This window comes from Heptranchias perlo, chromosome 34 (assembly GCF_035084215.1).
Source record: "Heptranchias perlo isolate sHepPer1 chromosome 34, sHepPer1.hap1, whole genome shotgun sequence".
NCBI classification, from domain to species: Eukaryota; Metazoa; Chordata; class Chondrichthyes; order Hexanchiformes; family Hexanchidae; genus Heptranchias; species Heptranchias perlo.
The window spans coordinates 1,329,907-1,351,707 of record NC_090358.1 but is presented as its reverse complement, the minus strand read 5'-3'; the positions used below and the strand labels follow the sequence as shown (position 1 = coordinate 1,351,707).

Genomic DNA, 21,801 nt, shown 5'->3' with positions numbered 1-21,801 from the left:
ACATTTTCCCTGATGTCTCTTAATTTTTGTAATTATAATTTTGTGGCCATTGAGGGGAGCTGATTGGAGCACATTTCCACTTCTTATAGTCATAGAATCATAGAATCATAGAAGTTACAACATGGAAACAGGCCCTTCGGCCCAACATGTCCATGTCGCCCAGTTTATACCACTAAGCTAGTCCCAATTTCCTGCACTTAGTCCAGTCCTGGTGGACATAAACCCAATCACAAAACTGTCCACAGACCAGCACTAACTGGGTGATCTTGCTCAGAGAGGTGGCAGGGCGGCTGGTGAGGGAAATGGAAAAGCCGCACTGGTACAGGAGGGGCAGCAGCTCTGACCCTGGGGGTCAAGGTGTCTTGGGCTTGAAATTGCTCCTTGAAGGAAAAATAGGAGTTGTGGCTATTTTGGAGCCTAATTAACGGGCTGTTAATGAAATTGCATTCTCAGAAATTGCTTTTTGCAAAGCCACGTGTTCGCTCGATTTTGTTAACGCAAAACAGGAATTCTCCCGTCTCCCATTGAAAGGGCGACTTCAGTCCTTTCGATGGGCAGTGCAGTGTGAGCATTATTTTGCATTTACTATCGATACTGATACTGGGTGCAAAAAAAGTAAAAACTGTTCTATTCCTGAATGCCTCAGTTTGATGAGAACAAACGGTAACATTAGGGTGAAAATTCTGACGGGTGCAGTTCAGTGTTAACGAGTTCCTCCCCTCACTGTGCTAACATGGGAAATGGATTAAATATCGCAACTGGATTAAAATAACACAGAGGGGAGATTGGTGCCAGCGAGATAATCACCAATTGTAATATCTATCCTATTATTTTTACTAGGGTAGGTCCAGGTGGGATTTATTTAATATTTGGGACTGTATTTTGGAGGAATTGTCAGGAAAGAGCCGTGTTACTGGTTTACTGGTTAAACACAGCCCATCGTGTGGGGCAGATCGAGAGGGCAGCAGGTTGATACTGCGGTCTGAGCTGGGATTGTAGCGAGGGAGGGAGGAGCTACCATTGGACACAGCGTTCCTGGCTTAGAAAGGGGAAAAAATCAGCCAACGCTCCTGATCCTGACCGCTGTTCAGTGACTCCTTCTGGAAAACGCTCCTGTCGGGTGAGGACAGGACCGGGATTATTGTGATTCACACACGGTCCAATAGCCACATTCAGAATGGGCACACGGCCTGGGAACCGACTGGTGACCAGCACCCTAACACGTGCAGCACCTTCAGGAGAGGGACAAATGTTTGACCCGTGTCTGCTGAGTCAGGGCGGCAGTGAGGGCACCACAGATTGGCCCAATACCCCTGGGTTAGGGCGGAGCAAACTGTGCCGGGTTTCTACACCTGGTGTGGGTCGGGGACAGGATTAGGGCTCTCGTTCAGTTCTTCAGGTGGCACTCGCTGCCTAGATTCGTACCTGAGGATGCCTACCTGAGTGAAGTACCTGAATGCCCAACCTGAGTGAAGTATCTGAATGCCCAACCTGAGTGAGGTACCTGAATGCCCAACCTGAGTGAAGTACCTGAATGCCCAACCTGAGTGAGGTACCTGAATGCCCAACCTGAGTGAAGTATCTGAATGCCCAACCTGAGTGAGGTACCTGAATGCCCAACCTGAGTGAAGTATCTGAATGCCCAACCTGAGTGAGGTACCTGAATGCCCAACCTGAGTGAGGTACCTGAATGCCCAACCTGAGTGAGGTACCTGAATGCCCAACCTGAGTGAAGTACCTGAATGCCTACCTGAGTGAAGTACCTGAATGCCCAACCTGAGTGAAGTACCTGATGCCCACCTGAGTGAAGTATCTGAATGCCCAACCTGAGTGAGGTACCTGATGCCCACCTGAGTGAGGTACCTGATGCCCACCTGAGTGAAGTACCTGAGGATGCCCACCTGTAAACTGAGTCCCAGTAAACCCTCCGTTACCTTCACTCACTCTGCTCTTTCTATTAACCAACAGACTGGAAGAGTTTCTCCGAGTGGACTTCAACCCAGAGCTTCCAACAACAATAGAATTTGAGAAGTTCCCAACAGATATGTCCGAGGTTCAGCGATTAATAGACTCGATCAGCAGCATCCCAGGTATGTGAGCAACACTCACTCATTTACACTCACACCCACTCACTCACACAAACACACCCACTCACTCACACACACACACCCACTCACTCACACAAACACACCCACACACTCACACACTCACACACAAACACACCCACTCACTCACCCACACACACACACACACACAAACACACCCACTCACTCACCCACACACACACACACACACAAACACACCCACTCACTCACACACTCACACACACACACAATTTTTGCCTTTGTGGGGCCAGGAATTTCTGACCGAGCCAATCGACACGTGGTTTCCCCGGGGGAAGCCTCTGTATAATTTCCGATCAGTTTCAGGGCGCGTTGAAGAAGTCTCCGCTCTCTGAGTGGCGGCCACGTCCAACCACGGAGTTAGGATGGGATGATGTCACCCGTTAATGAGTTACAGGGAGAGTCTCCCCCATCACTAGGTTAATGAGTTACAGGGAGAGTCTCCCATCACCGGGTTAATGAGTTACAGGGAGAGTCTCCCCCATCACCAGGTTAATGAGTTACAGGGAGAGTCTCCCATCACCGGGTTAATGAGTTACAGGGAGAGTCTCCCCCATCACTGGGTTAATGAGTTACAGGGAGAGTCTCCCCCATCACCAGGTTAATGAGTTACAGGGAGAGTCTCCCATCACTGGGTTAATGAGTTACAGGGAGAGTCTCCCCATCACCGGGTTAATGAGTTACAGGGAGAGTCTCCCCCATCACCAGGTTAATGAGTTACAGGGAGAGTCTCCCCATCACTGGGTTAATGAGTTACAGGGAGAGTCTCCCATCACCGGGTTAATGAGTTACAGGGAGAGTCTCCCCCATCACCAGGTTAATGAGTTACAGGGAGAGTCTCCCATCACCGGGTTAATGAGTTACAGGGAGAGTCTCCCCATTACTGGGTTAATGAGTTATAGGGAGAGTCTCCCCATCACTAGGTTAATGAGTTACAGGGAGAGTCTCCCATCACCGGGTTAATGAGTTACAGGGAGAGTCTCCCCCATCACTAGGTTAATGAGTTACAGGGAGAGTCTCCCCATCACCGGGTTAATGAGTTACAGGGAGAGTCTCCCATCACCGGGTTAATGAGTTACAGGGAGAGTCTCCCCCATCACCAGGTTAATGAGTTACAGGGAGAGTCTCCCCCATCACCAGGTTAATGAGTTACAGGGAGAGTCTCCCATCACCGGGTTAATGAGTTACAGGGAGAGTCTCCCCATTACTGGGTTAATGAGTTATAGGGAGAGTCTCCCCATCACTAGGTTAATGAGTTACAGGGAGAGTCTCCCATCACCGGGTTAATGAGTTACAGGGAGAGTCTCCCCATCACTGGGTTAATGAGTTACAGGGAGAGTCTCCCCATCACCGGGTTAATGAGTTACAGGGAGAGTCTCCCCATTACTGGGTTAATGAGGTACAGGGAGAGTCTCCCATCACCGGGTTAATGAGTTACAGGGAGAGTCTCCCCATTACTGGGTTAATGAGGTACAGGGAGAGTCTCCCCCATCACTGGGTTAATGAGTTACAGGGAGAGTCTCCCCATCACTGGGTTAATGAGGTACAGGGAGAGTCTCCCCATCACTAGGTTAATGAGTTACAGGAAGAGTCTCCCCATCGTTTGATGGGTCGATAGTTTAATTGTGAAGGTGTAGAGCTGTAATTGGGTCTCTGTCTTTCTGTATTTGGTCTCTGTGCAGCACCTTCTGCCCCTTCGATGTGCCCTCAGGCTCGTGATACAGCAACAGCCACCTCAGTGTGGGTCCGCTGGAGCCTTTCAGCAGATGATACTGTGGAACATTATCAGCTGTACTACAGACAACAGCCAGGAGACAGTGCACAGCAACACGAGGAGTCAGCAGGTTTGTGACTGAGGGGTAGATCTGAGATCTGATAACTGAATTCAGATGGTGAAGTGAGGTCTCACACCCGAGTAATTAGAACAGGAAGCTCAAGGCCCATCACTGGCCTTTGACCCTTCGTGTGTTCTAACGCTCCTGCGCCCCCCAGAGTCTGGGAGTTCCACTCTGCCAAATCCCGGGGACGGGGTGATCAGAATGGCAGGGTGGGCTTGCTGACAGCCCCTGCCTCGATGCGCCCTTACAAGGCCGAGCGACTCACATCTGCTCCCGCCCCCAGCCTTTTCTGGGTGAGATCTGGCGCCCGGTGATACTGACACCTGCTCTCAGATGGCGAGAGTTCCAATGAGGCCTTGTGAGAGGGAATTGGTGAGAGGCAGAGGCCCAGGAACTGCCCACTTGACACGGGGAGACGGGCAGAGGAAACTGGTGACGATAGAGAAACCGACCGGAATCCTGGCATCTGGTCCCACATTCCAGCTGGTGCAATAATCCAACTGTCCCCATCCTGGGCTCCGAACCCTGCTTCACCTGCCTGGCTGTTTACTCCCAGCGGTGTTTCACTGCTTTACATTAATGACTCCAGGTCCTGCGATTTTACAGGGATGTTCAGCATTTATCTAAGATACTTACTGTCTGACACACTGAGTGTTGATTCTCTAGTCCAGGAGACTCAGCCCGAGAATCCCATCAATGCAGTCCTGACGGAATCTCCTGGGCCTGGAGATTGGGGAAGGGCTGTTACCTCATTGGTGGATAAATCCTCAATCAGATCTCCGAGATCTGTTGGTGTCAGTAACTTGAGATGTGAGTGCGGGGGGCCGATAATGTTCCTTGTTAAGGCGCCCATGCGACCATGAGCCCAGATACTCCTGTGGAGACTGAGCTTGTTTAATCTTTCCTCGTGGCCCAACTCTCTATCACTTGGAGTAATTCCTGCTGCTCTTCCCTGTGCCCTCGTCAACCCCCACACTCTCCTCCGTTCTCCACACAGGTCTCTGTGTTTGGACTGACCAGTGTTTTGCTCAGGTCCAGTTCCTCAGACTTGTCTCGAGATCACAGCCTGAAATCACCTCACTGCAATGTCCTGAATCAGTCAGTGTTACCCCCGGCTCATTCAATTAAAATCGTTCTGTAATTAATATGCACAATATTTAATTCACAGTGCAACAATCTGCATTGGTCCCCAATAAGATTCATCTGTTTCTCCACCGTTGCTGAGATTTGGTTCGTTCCTCATGGGAAATAATGCAGGAGAATGTGGAGGATGCTGGGAGCTGCTCCCGTGAATATGAGCAAACAGCAAATGCTAGAAACCCCTCCCCTCCCGCTCCCCTCTCCCGGGAGACGCCCGGAGCTCACACATAACCCTGAATCTCAGTGTGTGGGTGAGGATGAGAAGGGCTGTGTGACCCTGGTGTACCAGCCGCAGCACTGATACCGATTCCTCCAAATAATTGCTGCCCATTCGCCTCGTTGCTCCGCAGACTCATCGGTGAAGGTGAAGGAAATGTATTGTACCGTCAGGAACCTGCAGCCAAACACGGCCTATCAATTCTGGGTCACGGCCTCGAACTCCACCGGGACAAGTCCTGCCAGTGACCGGGCCGAGCACACAACAGGTAAATACACCGCGAGACACCGGGCAACAGGTAAATACACCGCGATACACCGGGCAACAGGTAAATACACCGCGAGACACCGGGCAACAGGTAAATACACCGCGAGACACTGGGCAACAGGTAAATACACCGCGAGACACCGGGCAACAGGTAAATACACCGCGAGACACCGGGCAACAGGTAAATACACCGCGAGACACCGGGCAACAGATAAATACACCGCGAGACACCGGGCAACAGGTAAATACACCGCGAGACACCGGGCAACAGGTAAATACACTGCGAGACACCGGGCAACAGGTAAATACACCGCGAACACTGGGCTATAGGTAAATACACCGCGAAACACCGGGCAACAGGTAAATACACCGCGAAACACCGGGCAACAGGTAAATACACCGCAAAACACCGGGCAACAGGTAAATACACCGCAAAACACCGGGCAACAGGTAAATACACCGCAAAACACCGGGCAACAGGTAAATACACCGCGAGACACCGGGCAACAGGTAAATACACCGCAAAACACCGGGCAACAGGTAAATACACCGCGAGACACCGGGCAACAGGTAAATACACCGTGAAACACCGGGCAACAGGTAAATACACCGCGAACACTGGGCAACAGGTAAATACACCAGGAGACACCAGGCAACAGGTAAATACACCGCGAGACACCCGGCAACAGATAAATACACCACGAAACACCGGGCAACAGGTAAATACACCTGGAGATACCCAGCAACAGGTAAATACACCAAGACACACCCAGCAACAGGTAAATACACCAGGAGACACCCGACAACAGGTAAATACACCGCGAGACACCCGGCAACAGGTAAATACACCGCGAAACACCGGGCAACAGGTAAATACACCGCGAGACACCGGGCAACAGGTAAATACACCGTGAAACACCGGGCAACAGGTAAATACACCGCGAACACTGGGCAACAGGTAAATACACCAGGAGACACCCGGCAACAGATAAATACACCACGAAACACCGGGCAACAGGTAAATACACCTGGAGATACCCAGCAACAGGTAAATACACCAAGACACACCCGGCAACAGGTAAATACACCAGGAGACACCCGACAACAGGTAAATACACCGCGAGACACCCAGCAACAGGTAAATACACCGCGAGACACCCGGCAACAGGTAAATACACCGCGAGACACCGGGCAACAGGTAAATACACCGCGAGACATCCGGCAACAGGTAAATACACCGCGAAACACCCGGCAACAGGTAAATACACCGCGAAACACCGGGCAACAGGTAAATACACCGCGAAACACCCGGAAACAGGTAAATACACCGCGAGACATCCGGCAACAGGTAAATACACCGCGAAACACCGGGCAACAGGTAAATACACCGCGAAACACCCGGCAACAGGTAAATACACCGCGAAACACCCGGCAACAGGTAAATACACCGCGAAACACCGGGCGACAGGTAAATACACCGCGAAACACCCGGCAACAGGTAAATACACCGCGAAACACCGGGCAACAGGTAAATACACCGCGAAACACCCGGCAACAGGTAAATACACTGCGAGACACCCGGCAACAGGTAAATACACCGCGAAACACCCGGCAACAGGTAAATACACCACGAGACACCCGGCAACAGGTAAATACACTGGGAGACACCCAGCAACAGGTAGATACACCGTGAGACACCCGGCAACAGGTAAATACACCGTGAGACACCCGGCAACAGGTAAATACACCAGGAGACACCCAGCAACGGGTAAATACACCGCGAGACACCCGGCAACAGGTAAATACACCACGAGACACCCGGCAACAGGTAAATACACTGCAAGACACCGGGCAACAGGTAAATACACAGTGAGACATGGAGTGAGGGAGCACGGGGTAGCAGCTTTCGACGGAGTCTGGTTTCAATAGAGTCTATAATTGGGAATTTGGTGAGTGAGGGGATTCGGTGCAGTAAGGGGTGAGGTGCATTTGTTTAGCCAGTAGAGCGGAGAGGGGCGCACCGAGAGCGGAGAGGGGCGCACCGAGAGCGGAGAGGGGCGCACCGAGAGCGGAGAGGGGCGCACCGAGAGCGGAGAGGGGCGCACCGAGAGCGGAGAGGGGCGCACCGAGAGCGGAGAGGGGCGCACCGAGAGCGGAGAGGGGCGCACCGAGAGCGGAGAGGGGCGCACCGAGAGCGGAGAGGGGCGCACCGAGAGCGGAGAGGGGCGTACCGAGAGCGGGTCACAGCAACAACAAAACAAAACTGCGGTGTGACGTCACAGGTAAGGCAGGTAGGTGGTTGGTGGTGAGTATCTCTTCTGTTTTCTTCTTTCTTAGGACTGTGGGCTCAGTAATTTATAGCATAAAACTAAATTTTTTTCATATAAAAAAACTAAACTTAATTTAGTTATAGCAAGTAGCGTTTTTTAGTGAATCAAGGTCCCTAGTGTAGTTAACATTCTCTAAATTAAGAGTAATTTAAAGGAGTAAACTCCTTAAAGGGAGTAACTAATGAGCTTAATCTAAGGCAAGTCATGGCAGCAGAGCTCACACCCGTGATATGCTCCTCCTGCACTATGTGGGAAGTCATGGACACTACAGGTGTCCCTGGCGACCATGTGTGCAGGAAGTGTGTCCAGCTGCAGCTACTGGTTAACCGCATTTCGGAGCTGGAGCTGCGGGAGGATTCACTGTGGAGAATCCGCAATACTGAGATTATCATGGATAGCACGTTCAGTGAAGTGGTCACACCGCAGGTAAAGATTACGCAGGCAGAAAGGAAATGGGTGACTGCCAGGCAGAGTAAAAGGACTAGGCAGGTAGAGCAGGAGTCCCATGGGGCCATCTCCCTCTCAAACAGATATTCCGCTTTGGATATTGTTGGGGGAGATGGCTTATCAGGGGAAAGCAGCAAGAGCCAAGACCGTGGCACCACGAGTGACTCAGCTGCACAGGAGTGGAGGAAAAAGAATGGGAGAGCAATAGTGATAGGGGATTCCATCGTAAGGGGAACAGATAGGTGTTTCTGCGGCTGTAGACGTGACTCCAGGATGGTATGTTGCCTCCCTGGTGCTAGGGTCAAGGATGTCACGGAGCGGCTGCAGGACATTCTGAAGGGGGAGGGTGAACAGCCAGAGGTCATGGTCCATATTGGTACCAATGACATCGGTTAAAAAAAAGGGATGAGGTCCTGAAAGCAGAATATAGGGAGTTAGGAAATAAATTAAAAAGCAGGACCTCGAAGGGAGTAATCTCAGGATTACTCCCAGTGCCACGTGCTAGTGAGAGCAGAAATAGGAGAATAGACCAGATGAATGTGTGGCTTGAGAGATGGTGTAGGAGGGAGGGGTTTAAATTCCTGAGGCATTGGGACCGATTCTGGGAAAGGCGGGACCTGTACAAGCTGGACGGGCTGCACCCAAGCAGAACTGGGACCAATATCCTCGCGGGGGCATTTGCTAGTTCTGTTGGGAAGGGTTTAAACTAGTATGGCAGGGGGATGGGAACCAAAGGGCAGGTACAGATAGGACAAATTCAGACCAGGAAACGGGAAGTAGAAAAGCAGTTAGTGACGTAGTTAGCAACTCAGAAAGGCAAAAGTAGCAAAGGTTAAATAGTGTTCAGCACAGGAATTTGATGGGGTTAAAGGGTATATACTTCAATGCAAGGAGTATTACAAACAAAGCAGATGAGCTAAGGGCACAGATAGACACATGGCAGCATGATATCATTGCTATAATGGAAACCTGGCTTAAAGAGGGGGATAATTGGCAGCTCAGTATCCCTGGATATAGAGTTTTCAGGCAGGATAGAGTGGGTGATAAAAAAGGAGGGGGGGTAGCATTATTGGTTAAAGAATCAATTCCAGTTGTGAGAAGGGATGATATGCTAAATGGATCATCAATCAAGGCCATATGGGTTGAGCTAAGAAATAAAAAAGGGGCAGTCACACTACTAGGAGTGAACTATAGACCCCCGAATAGTGAAAGGGAGATAGAAGAACAAATATGTAGGCAAATTTCTGAGTGCAAAAATAAGAGGGCAATAATAGTAGGGGACTTCAACTACCCTAACATCAACTGGGATTCAAACAGTGTGAGGGGCACAGAGGGCGCAAAATTCTTGATCGGTGTCCAGGAGAACTTTTTTAGCCAGTACGTGACGAGCCCAACAAGAGGGGATGCAATTCTAGATTTAGTCCTGGGAAATGAAGATGGGCAAGTGGGTGAAGTGACAGTGGGTGACCATATTGGGGATAGTGACCACAATTCAGTTAGTTTTAGCATTATTTTGGAAAAGGACAGAGTTAAATCAGGAGTAAATGTTTTAAATTGGGGGAAGGCAAATTTTGCAGAACTAAGAGGTGATTTGGCAGAAATGGACTGGACACAACTACTTGAGGAGAAATCAGTGGCAAGTCAGTGGGAGGCACTAAAAAGTGAAATTCTACGGGTACAATGCAGACACATTCCCTCAAAGAAAAGGGGTGGCACTGCCAAACTTAGAGCCCCCCGATTGTCTAGAAGTATACGGGGCAAGATAAAGCAGAAAAAGAAAGCTTATGACTGTCACAGAAAACTAAATACTGCAGAAAGCCTAGGGGAGTATAGAAAGTACAGGGATGACATAAAAAAGGAAATAAGGAAAGCAAAGAGAGGGCATGAAAAAATATTAGCTAGTAAGATTAAAGAAAACCCAAAGATGTTTTATCATTAAGAACAAGAGGATAGCTAAGGAAAAGGTGGGACCTATCAGGGATGATAAGGTTAACTTGTGTGTAGAAGCAGAGGATGTGGGTAGGGTTTTAAATAAATATTTTGTCTCGTATTCACAAAGGAAAGGGATGATCCAGACGTGGTAGTTAAAGAGGAGAGGTGTGAAATATTGGATAAGGTAAACATAACGAGAGAGGAAGTATTAGAGGGACTGGAATCCTTGAAAGTTGATAAGTCACCAGGGCCGGATGGATTGTTTCCTGGGCTATTGAAGGAAGCCAGGGAGGAAATAGCGGATGCTCCGAGGATCATTTTCCAATCCTCACTAGATACGGGGGAGGTACCGGAGGACTGGAAGACTGCAAACGTAGTACCATTGTGCAAAAAGGGTACGAGGGAAAGGCCAATCAATTATAGGCCGGTCAGTCTTACCTCGGTGGTGGGCAAACTATTAGAATCAATACTGAGAGATAGGATAAACTGTCACTTGGAAGGGCATGGTTTAATCTGGGATAGTCAGCACGGATTTGTTCAGGGAAGGTCATGCCTTACAAATCTGATTGAATTCTTTGAGGCAGTGACAAGGAGGATTGATGAGGGTGGTGCAGTGGATGTTGTCTACATGGATTTTAGTAAGGCATTTGACAAGGTCCCACATGGCAGACTGGTCAGAAAGGTAAAAGTCCATGGGATGCAGGGAAATGTGGCGAATTGGATCCAAAATTGGCTCAGTAACAGGAAACAAAGAGTAAAAGTCGATGGATGTCTTTGCGAATGGAAATCCGTTTCCAGTGGTGTGCCACAGGGCTCAGTGTTGGGTCCCTTGCTGTTTGTGGTATATATTAATGATTTGGACTTGAATGTAGGGGGCATGATTGGCAAATTTGCAGACGACACAAAAATTGGCCGTGTAGTTGATAGTGAAGAGGATAGCTGTAGACTCCAAGAAGACATCAATGGGTTGGTGGAGTGGGTGGAAAAGTGGCAAATGGAGTTCAACCCGGAGAAGTGTGAGGTAATGGATTTAGGGAGGGCAAACAGTAAAAGGGAATACGCAGTAAATGGGAATATATAGAGGGGTAGAGGAAGTGAGACCTTGGAGTGCATGTAAACAGGTCCCTGAAGGTGGCAGTACAGGTAGATAAGGTTGTGAAGAAGGCATACGGAATGCTCTCCGTTATTAGCCGAGGTATAGAATACAAAAGCAGGGATGTAATGATGGAACTGTATAAAACGCTGGTAAGGCCACAGTTGGAGTATTGTGCGCAGTTCTGGTCACCGCATTACAGGAAGGATGTAATTGCTCTGGAGAGAGTGCAGAGAAGATTTACAAGAATGTTGCCAGGGCTTGAAAATTGCAGCTACAAGGAGAGATTGGATAGGCTGGGGTTGTTTTCCTTGGAGCAGAGGAGGCTGAGGGGAGACTTGATTGAGGTGTACAAAATTATGAGGGGCCCAGATAGAGCAGACAGGAAGTACCTGTTTCCCCTAGCGGAGAGTTCAAGAACTAGAGGACATAGATTTAAGCTGATTGGCGGAAGAATTAGAGGGGACATGAGGAAAAACTTTTTTACCCAGAGGGTGGTGGGTGTATGGAATTCGCTGCCCGAATTGGTGGGAGAGGCAGGGACCCTCAACTCTTTTAAAAAGTACCTGGACCTGCACCTAAAGTGCTGTAAGCTGCAGGGCTACGGACCGGGTGCTGGAAGGTGGGATTAGAATGGGCACCTGGTTGTTCTTCGAGCCGGCGCAGACACAATGGGCCGAATGGCCCCCTTCTGTGCTGTATCTTTTCTATGGTTCTATGGCAACAATTAAATATACCGGGAGGCACCCGGTGACAGGTAAATTCACCGCGAGACACCCGGCAACAGGTAAATACACCGCGAGACACCCGGCAACAGGCAAATACACCGGGAGACACCCGGCAACAGGTAAATACACCGGGAGACACCCGGCAACAGGTAGATACACCAGGAGACACCCGGCAACAGGTAAATACACCGGGAGACACCCGGCAACAGGTAAATATACTGTGAGACACCCGGCAACAGGTAGATACACCGGGAGACACCTGGCAACAGGTAAATACACCGGGAGACACCCGGGAACAGGTAAATATACCGGGAGACACCCGGCAACAGGTAAATTCACTGGGAGACACCTGGCAACAGGTAAATTCACTGGGAGACACCTGGCAACAGGTAAATTCACTGGGAGACACCTGGCAACAGGTAAATTCACTGGGAGACACCCGGCAACAGGTAAATTCACTGGGAGACACCTGGCAACAGGTAAATTCACTGGGAGACACCTGGCAACAGGTAAATTCACTGGGAGACACCTGGCAACAGGTAAATTCACTGGGAGACACATGGCAACAGGTAAATTCACTGGGAGACACCCGGCAACCTGGTCCACGGTCTCCGGCTTCTTGAAATTCCGCTCCCACCTGCTGGTTATCAGCCGCCTCCCGCCAGTTTTTGGGGAGCAGCTGAACGGGGAACGTGTGGATGAGGCCCAGGAGTTAAAATCGCTCAGGCCTCACGGTGCTGAGGTCAGGTGGGGTTTTGGTACTCGACCCCCTCACCTCACCTCTCCCATCCCTCCCCTCCCCTTCCCTATCCCCCTCCCTCCCCGCTCCCCTTCCCACCTGGCCCCCAGGACCCTCAGCATGGGAAGACCCTTCACTCCCACCCCGCTAAAGGCCTTTGTAAAGGGCGGGAGGAGACTTCACAAACTCCCAGAAGCGAGTGAGGGCAGTGGACCCAGCAGGTTCTGCCTCTGCTGTATTTGGCTCTGAGACGTCACTGATCTCCGTCGATCAGCTGCTGACCTTGGTTCCGTGTTTCAGTCCCTTTAGCGCCAAGTTTCAACAGTCGAGCGGTGGCGAGTGGCAGGGACGCGGCCTACATCGAGTGGCGATCCGGGAACCGGAACCCCGCAGATTCCTACACTCTGGAATTCTGTCAAGTCTGCAGCAGCTGTGATTGGACGGAGTCCCTCACAGAGTGAGTAGTGAGGCAAAAATCATAAATAAAAATAAACTCTCGGTAAAGTAAACACTGCCCGTCACAGGGCTGACCTTTCAACCCTCACACCCGGCAGAATCGGGGGGGCCCCACGTCCGACCCACCGCTGGTCAGAGTGACCCCGAGTCCAGCCCATCGCTGGTCAGTCAGAGTGACCCCCGAGTCCAGCCCATCGCTGGTCAGTCAGAGTGACCTTGAGTCCGGCCCATCGCTGGTCAGTCAGAGTGACCCCGAGTCCAGCCCATTGCTGGTCAGTCAGAGTGACCTTGAGTCCGGCCCATCGCTGGTCAGTCAGAGTGACCCCTGAGTCCGGCCCATCGCTGGTCAATCAGAGTGACCCCCGAGTCCAGCCCATCGCTGGTCAGTCAGAGTGACCTTGAGTCCGGCCCATCGCTGGTCAGTCAGAGTGACCCCGAGTCCAGCCCATCGCTGGTCAGTCAGAGTGACCTTGAGTCCGGCCCATCGCTGGTCAGTCAGAGTGACCCCTGAGTCCGGCCCTGGGTCACCGGGTGTTATTTCTGCTCGTTGTTTTACACTCAGCAGTAAAGAGTTGTTTTTATTTCTAGGTCTCTCACTGGGATTACTTCATGTAAAACATTAATAGAGCTGGAGCCAAGTGAGAGTTATCTCTTCTACGTCAGGGCGCTGAATAAAGGAGGTTCCAGTGAGAGGAGTGACCCCATAACTGTTCGGACCACAGGTGAGTAAATCGACAGATCCTGCCTCACCGTGACCATCGATGGGCAGCGTTGTCACACACCAAGGATTACATCGAGAATTATAACTGGCTGGAGCTCTACAACATTATATAAAATGCAGCCTTTTCCAATATCACGTTATTTTTCTATTACTTTGATGTGAGCAATGTGCGGTGATGAACTGCGTCCCCTTTGGGTGGAGTTTGGAATCTGCTCTGACCAGCTCTTTGTCCATCACAGGCACCCAGCTTTACCTGAAGGAGCAGACTGCACATTATTCACTCTCCATCCTGGAGGACGGCCTGACGATAGTTTCTAATGAGGAAGATGCTCTCACTGATTCTCTGACCTATGACGACAGGTTTACGCGGTGAGTTAGTGAAGATAAAGAACATTTCTGCCTCCAATGTTGTTCCAGGTTCCTGCGCTGCAGCCATTGATTGGTCACTGGGGCAGGTCATGACTCACAGGTATCAGGTGCTGTGTCACCTTGGCCTGAGTGGCTATGATTTGGGTTTAAGCTTTGACAGTGGGTGTTGTAGCAGCCTGGGAGAGGAGTGGTACAGTCTCGGGATCAGTGAGATCCAGTAGGTTCACCTCCAGCCACACGCGGCTAATTGGGAATCCAGATGTGCCTAATTACGTTTTTGATTCTCATTTGCACGGCCTGTGCACGTGAACTTTAACTATTTGGTGCGTTTGTTGGTAAAATGGTGAAATGAAAAGCAGATGTGAGTGTGTGTTTGTCATGTGTGTTTTACAACAACTGGTCATTGGTGATCTGCTGAAATGGTGTGTAACACTGGTGAAAACACCAGACCTCAGCACCATGGCAACACCAGGCCTCAGGACCATGGCAACACCAGGCCTCAGCACCAGGGCAACACCAGGCCTCAGGACCATGGCAACACCAGGCCTCAGGACCATGGCAACACCAGGCCTCAGGACCATGGCAACACCAGGCCTCAGGACCATGGCAACACCAGGCCTCAGCACCACGGCAACACCAGGCCTCAGCACCACGGCAACACCAAACCTCAGCTCCACGGCAACACCAAACCTCAGCACCACGGCAACACCAAACCTCAGCACCACGGCAACACCAAACCTCAGCACCACGGCAACACCAAACCTCAGCACCACGGCAACACCAAACCTCAGCACCACGGCAACACCAAACCTCAGCACCACGGCAACACCAGCAACATTGTACGGAGAGTGGAGCCGTCATCACGGTCAGCTCAACCAATCGGAATAATTGCTCCAGGCCAGCAGAAGAAAGCAAAGTCAACCAATAACGGGCAGCTCCAACAGGGCAAAGGGCAGCAGCATCCCTCCATAATCTGGACGGGGAGCGGGGAGGGTGCGGATCTGGCGAGTCTCGTGTGAGTCAATGTTCTCAGCGATCACTCTGAGGGAGTGTGAATGAGGGAGCGAGTGAGGGAGCCCGAGTGAGGGAGCGTGTGTGGGGGAGCGATTGTGAGGGAGCGATTGTGAGGGAGCGCGAGTGAGGGAGCGCGAGTGAAGGAGCGCGAGTGAGGGAGCGCGAGTGAGGGAGCGCGAGTGAGGGAGCGCGAGTGAAGGAGCGCGTGTGAGGGAGCGTGTGTGACGGAGCCTGAGTGAGGGAGCGCGTGTGAGGGAGCCCGAGTGAGGGAGCGTGTGTGAGGGAGCCCGAGTGAGGGAACCCGAGTGAGGGAGCCCGAGTGAGGGAACCCGAGTGAGGGAGCGCGAATGAGGGAGCGCGAGTGAGGGAGCCCGAGTGATGGAGCCCGAGTGATGGAGCCCGAGTGATGGAGCCCGAGTGAGGGAGCGCGAGAGAGGGAGCCCGAGTGATGGAGCGCGTGTGAGGGAGCCCGAGTGAGGGAACCCGAGTGAGGGAGCCCGAGTGAGGGAACCCGAGTGAGGGAGCCCGAGTGAGGGAACCCGAGTGAGGGAGCGCGAATGAGGGAGCGCGAGTGAGGGAGCCCGAGTGATGGAGCCCGAGTGATGGAGCCCGAGTGATGGAGCCCGAGTGAGGGAGCGCGAGAGAGGGAGCCCGAGTGATGGAGCGCGTGTGAGGGAGCGCGTGTGAGGGAGCCCGAGTGATGGAGCGCGTGTGAGGGAGCGCGAGAGAGGGAGCCCGAGTGATGGAGCGCGAGTGAGGGAGCGCGAGTGAGGGAGCCCGAGTGATGGAGCGCGTGTGAGGGAGCGTGAGTGAGGGAGCCCGAGTGATGGAGCGCGAGTGAGGGAGCGCGAGTGAGGGAGCCCGAGTGATGGAGCGCGTGTGAGGGAGCGTGAGTGAGGGAGCCCGAGTGATGGAGCGCGTGTGAGGGAGCGCGAGAGAGGGAGCCCGAGTGATGGAGCGCGAGTGAGGGAGCGCGAGTGAGGGAGCCCGAGTGATGGAGCGCGTGTGAGGGAGCGCGAGAGAGGGAGCCCGAGTGATGGAGCGCGAGTGAGGGAGCGCGTGTGAGGGAGCGCGAGAGAGGGAGCCCGAGTGATGGAGCGCGAGTGAGGGAGCGCGAGTGAGGGAGCCCGAGTGATGGAGCGCGTGTGAGGGAGCGCGAGAGAGGGAGCCCGAGTGATGGAGCGCGAGTGAGGGAGCGCGAGAGAGGGAGCCCGAGTGATGGAGCGCGAGTGAGGGAGCGCGAGTGAGGGAGCCCGAGTGATGGAGCGCGTGTGAGGGAGCGCGAGAGAGGGAGCCCGAGTGATGGAGCGCGAGTGAGGGAGCGCGAGTGAGGGAGCCCGAGTGATGGAGCGCGTGTGAGGGAGCGCGAGAGAGGGAGCCCGAGTGATGGAGCGCGAGTGAGGGAGCGCGAGTGAGGGAGCGCGAGAGAGGGAGCGCGTGTGAGGGAGCGCGAGAGAGGGAGCCCGAGTGATGGAGCGCGAGTGAGGGAGCGCGTGTGAGGGAGCGCGAGAGAGGGAGCCCGAGTGATGGAGCGCGAGTGAGGGAGCGCGTGTGAGGGAGCCCGAGTGAGGGAGCGCGTGTGAGGGAGCCCGAGTGAGGGAGCGCGAGAGAGGGAGCCCGAGTGATGGAGCGCGAGTGAGGGAGCGCGAGTGAGGGAGCGCGAGTGAGGGAGCCGGAGTGAGGGAGCGCGAGTGAGGGAGCGCGTGTGAGGGAGCCCGAGTGAGGGAGCGCGTGTGAGGGAGCCCGAGTGAGGGAGCGCGAGAGAGGGAGCCCGAGTGATGGAGCGCGAGTGAGGGAGCCCGAGTGAGGGAGCGCGTGTGAGGGAGCCCGAGTGATGGAGCGCGTGTGAGGGAGCGCGAGAGAGGGAGCCCGAGTGATGGAGCGCGAGTGAGGGAGCGCGAGTGAGGGAGCCCGAGTGATGGAGCGCGTGTGAGGGAGCCCGAGTGAGGGAGCGCGAGTGAGGGAGCGCGAGTGAGGGAGCCCGAGTGAGGGAGCGCGTGTGAGGGAGCCCGAGTGAGGGAGCCCGAGTGAGGGAGCCCGAGTGAGGGAGCCCGAGTGAGGGAGCGCGTGTGAGGGAGCCCGAGTGAGGGAGCCCGAGTGAGGGAGCGCGTGTGAGGGAGACCGAGTGAGGGAGCGCGAGTGAGGGAGCGCGTGTGAGGGAGCCCGAGTGAGGGAGCCCGAGTGAGGGAGCGCGTGTGAGGGAGCGCGAGTGAGGGAGCGCGTGTGAGGGAGCGAGTGTGAGGGAGCGCGAGTGAGGGAGCGAGTGTGAGGGAGTGCGAGTGAGGGAGTGCCTGTGAGAGATTGCGAGTGAGGGAGCGAGTGTGAGGGAGTGCGAGTGAGGGAGCGCGAGTGTGGGAGCGCGAGTGAGGGAGCGCGAGTGAGGGAGCCCGAGTGAGGGAGCGCGAGAGAGGGAGCGCGTGTGAGGGAGCCCGAGTGAGGGAGCGCGAGTGAGGGAGCACGTGTGAGGGAGCCCGAGTGAGGGAGCCCGAGTGAGGGAGCGCGTGTGAGGGAGCCCGAGTGAGGGAGCGCGTGTGAGGGAGCCCGAGTGAGGGAGCCCGTGTGAGGGAGCGCGTGTGAGGGAGACCGAGTGAGGGAGCGCGTGTGAGGGAGCGCGTGTGAGGGAGCCCGAGTGAGGGAGCCCGAGTGAGGGAGCGCGTGTGAGGGAGCGAGTGTGAGGGAGCGCGAGTGAGGGAGCGAGTGTGAGGGAGTGCGAGTGAGGGCGTGCCTGTGAGAGATTGCGAGTGAGGGAGCGAGTGTGAGGGAGTGCGAGTGAGGGAGTGCCTGTGAGAGATTGCGAGTGAGGGAGCGAGTGTGAGGGAGTGCGAGTGAGGGAGCGAGTGTGAGGGAGCGCGAGTGAGGGAGCGAGTGTGAGGGAGTGCGAGTGAGGGAGTGCATGTGAGAGATTGCGAGTGTGAGGGAGTGCGAGTGAGGGAGTGCCTGTGAGAGATTGCGAGTGAGGGAGTGCCTGTGAGAGATTGCGAGTGAGGGAGCGAGTGTGAGGGAGTGCGAGTGAGGGAGCGAGTGTGAGAGATTGCGAGTGAGGGAGCGAGTGTGAGAGATTGCGAGTGCGGGAGCGAGTGTGAGGGAGTGCGAGTGAGGGAGCGAGTGTGAGAGATTGCGAGTGAGGGAGCGAGTGTGAGGGAGCGCGAGTGAGGGAGCGAGTGTGAGAGATTGCGAGTGAGGGAGCGAGTGTGAGAGATTGCGAGTGCGGGAGCGAGTGTGAGGGAGTGCGAGTGAGGGAGCGAGTGTGAGAGATTGCGAGTGAGGGAGCGAGTGTGAGGGAGCGCGAGTGAGGGAGCGAGTGTGAGAGATTGCGAGTGAGGGAGCGAGTGTGAGGGAGCGCGAGTGAGGGAGCGAGTGTGAGGGAGCGCGAGTGAGGGAGCGAGTGTGAGGGAGTGTACGTCCTGTTCACAACTGCTAGACAGAAACCTGAAAGCTGCTCTCGGACGGACCGAGTCTGATAAACTGATGGCAGAATTCCAAACTTCGGTGAAAGAGAAAGATTGGAAATTTTGGAGCTGAACGATGGGAAATGTTTGTTAAGTGAATATCTGCGTGAAGTAGATTTACTCGTATTTTGTGAGGTTTTTTCTACTAAAATCAGTGCATGAGGCTGAACGGTTTCTCCATAGTCACATCTGTGGCTAATCAGCAATTTCAATTGGCCAACACTGAGTTCCAGATGCACCAGTCTCTCCACAGCTAACGGATCACTCGCCCGATCCTTGCAATTATTACTCGTTAACACTGAGACTCGTTAACACAGACTCGTTAATATTGAGACTCGTTAATATTGAGACTCGTTAACACTGAGACTCGTTAATATTGAGACACATTTTCACTCACAGCTGTGCTGCTGTCATGGGCCAGTTAGTGCCGGTCCGTGGGAAACATTACTGGGAGGTGGAAGTGGCTGAAGATACTGAGTACAGGGTTGGCGTGGCCTCCAGCAACACCCCACGGGACAGTTACCTCGGCTCAAACATCACATCATGGTGCATGAAGCGCACTCTCACACCATCCAGGTACGTCGTGAACACAATCAAATCCATTCCTGCGGCTCGACTCACTGTCAGCAAACCCCAACAACCAATCCTTCACAAGAATCACAGTGAACTTTAACAGCCTTTTTGTACTCTGGTTCTCTGTGATTTATTTGATATATAAATGGTTTAAATAGTGAGTAATGAAGCCTCGACTGTGGGAATTGTGTTGCGGCCAAACGATTCCTGACAGCCCTGGTTAATGAATCTGTGCTGTTGTAAGTTTAGCTTCTTCACACAGTATCTGTGAGGAATAAATGACATTGAAGGAGGTAAGTTTGAGAAACTCTTTTATTCCAGATTGTTCCTTCATTAAGGCCCTTTACAGCATCCACTTAGATCCTTTCCAACTCCCTCCACCTGTGTCTCGATCTTGTTTTCTCCTCCTTTGCTGTGGATCTTCAGGGACCAACTGACCGTGGGTTCTCTGTTAAACTTACTCCCCCTGCGGCCGGTTACAACCTATTCCGTGCTCAGGCCCTGTCGTACTGTGCCACACCCCTCATTGCTGATCATTGACATAGTGTCGTAACGTCAGGGGCGCGGCTCTCAGTAATTGCACCCTGCAGGGAATGGGGGGGCCTCTCACACAGGGGGGAATGGGGCCTCCCCATCCCCTCGCCCTCGCCCTCCCCCACACATTGCGGGGAAATGGGGGACCCCTCACACTGGGGGGAATGGCGGGGCCCCCTCACCCTCTCACCTCACACTGGGGGGGAATGGCGGGGCCCCCTCACCCTCTCCCCTCACACGGGGGGGAATGGCGGGGCCCCCTCACCCTCTCCCCTCACACGGGGGGGAATGGCGGGGCCCCCTCACCCTCTCCCCTCACACGGGGGGGAATGGCGGGGCCCCCTCACCCTCTCCCCTCACACGGGGGGGAATGGCGGGGCCCCCTCACCCTCTCCCCTCACACGGGGGGGAATGGCGGGGCCCCCTCACCCTCTCCCCTCACACTGGGGGGGAATGGCGGGGCCCCCTCACCCTCTCCCCTCACACGGGGGGGAATGGCGGGCCCCCTCACCCTCTCCCCTCACACTGGGGGGAATGGCGGGCCCCTTCTCTAGCAGTAACTTCAGCCACCCTCCACCTCCCCCCATCCTCACCCTCTCACTCCTACGTTACTGGGACCTAGAGGGTGAAGCCATAAATCATGAACAATGAGCTATATTTTAGCTTAAACAATGTGGTGGGACTGGTTTGGTACTTTGATGCATTTCAGGCTCCTAAAATCTGTACTGGAACATTTTCTAATTCTAGGAAATGAAATAGCGAGTGTGAGCTGTGTGTGTGAGCTGAACTGCGAGTGTGAGCTGCGAGTGTGAATTGCGAGCATGTATGTGACTGTGAGCTGTGAGCTGTGTGTGTGAGCTGTGAGTGTGAACTGCGAGCATGTATGTGAGCTGCGAGTGTGAACTGCGAGCATGTGTGTGAACTGCGAGCATGTATGTGAGCTGTGAGCTGTGAGCTGTGTGTGTGAGCTGTGAGTGTGAACTGCGAGCATGTATGTGAGCTGCGAGTGTGAACTGCGAGCATGTGTGTGAACTGCGAGCATGTATGTGAGCTGTGAGCATGGCTGCGAGTGTGAGCTGCGAGTGTGAGCTACTCCTGGTGGAGACATTCACTCATTGCTTGCATTTTTTTTCTTGTTTTAAACCTGCAGGAGTAAGTTTGAATTCCTGCACAATGGGATCACCCCAGACCTGAGGTTCACCATCCCCCCCAAAAGGATTGGAATTCTCCTGGACTACGACATGGGGAAACTTTCCTTCTTTAATTCTGACGTCCCTCAGCACCTCTTCACCTTCTCACAGCAGTTTCAGAATCTTGTCAATCCCTGTTTTGCTTTAGAAAGATCCGGCATTTTAAAAATCTGTCACAGAATTCCCATCCCTGAGTTTGCAAAATTACAGTAAGATTTTCCTTCAGTTTTAGCTGCAGCAAACGTTGTGTGGGATTGGGTTTTGGGTTTTAGTTAAAAGGAAAACATCCTTCAAATGTGAAATTGCTTGTCACGGTTGGCGGTCGAGGTGTGAAATGAGCGGATGGTTTGAGAGGGTCCACAGGAGGCAGTACCGCGGGGCCACCACCAGAGGGCGCCAGTGCACTGCGGGACTAGGGCGTCCCTAGTGGCGCAAACTGGTACTGCAGCCCTGTCATTGACCCGCTGACCTCCTGCTGACCTCCCCACCTGACCACCTGACCTCCCCCCACCCTCTGGAACCTTCCTGAATGTTGACGGAGTCGATGCCCAATCCCAATCCTGGCCCCGCCAAACGTTCACACACAACCGGAGTCATTGGAACTGGGGCAGCTTTTCACCTCTTTCACCCAGGGTGCTGAG

The 21,801-nt window shown here is 53.5% G+C and overlaps 1 protein-coding gene across 3 annotated transcripts in view; it reads left to right on the top strand.

Annotated features, from left to right (window-relative positions):
• LOC137301679 (fibronectin type III and SPRY domain-containing protein 2) overlaps window positions 1-21,385 on the top strand; it is a 31,163-nt gene extending 9,778 nt beyond the window's left edge. For 2 of the 3 annotated variants that reach the window (XM_067971241.1, XM_067971240.1), the window contains exons 6-13: window positions 1,969-2,090; window positions 3,806-3,967; window positions 5,452-5,586; window positions 13,155-13,311; window positions 13,899-14,032; window positions 14,271-14,400; window positions 19,263-19,439; window positions 21,121-21,385. In XM_067971241.1, the coding sequence (XP_067827342.1) occupies window positions 1,969-2,090; window positions 3,806-3,967; window positions 5,452-5,586; window positions 13,155-13,311; window positions 13,899-14,032; window positions 14,271-14,400; window positions 19,263-19,439; window positions 21,121-21,373 (1,270 nt within the window). In that variant the 3' untranslated portion in view covers window positions 21,374-21,385. The remainder of the gene's footprint in view (window positions 1-1,968; window positions 2,091-3,805; window positions 3,968-5,451; window positions 5,587-13,154; window positions 13,312-13,898; window positions 14,033-14,270; window positions 14,401-19,262; window positions 19,440-21,120) is intronic. The other variant, XM_067971242.1, reaches the window with a different exon arrangement.
• The last annotated feature ends 416 nt before the right edge of the window (window positions 21,386-21,801 follow it).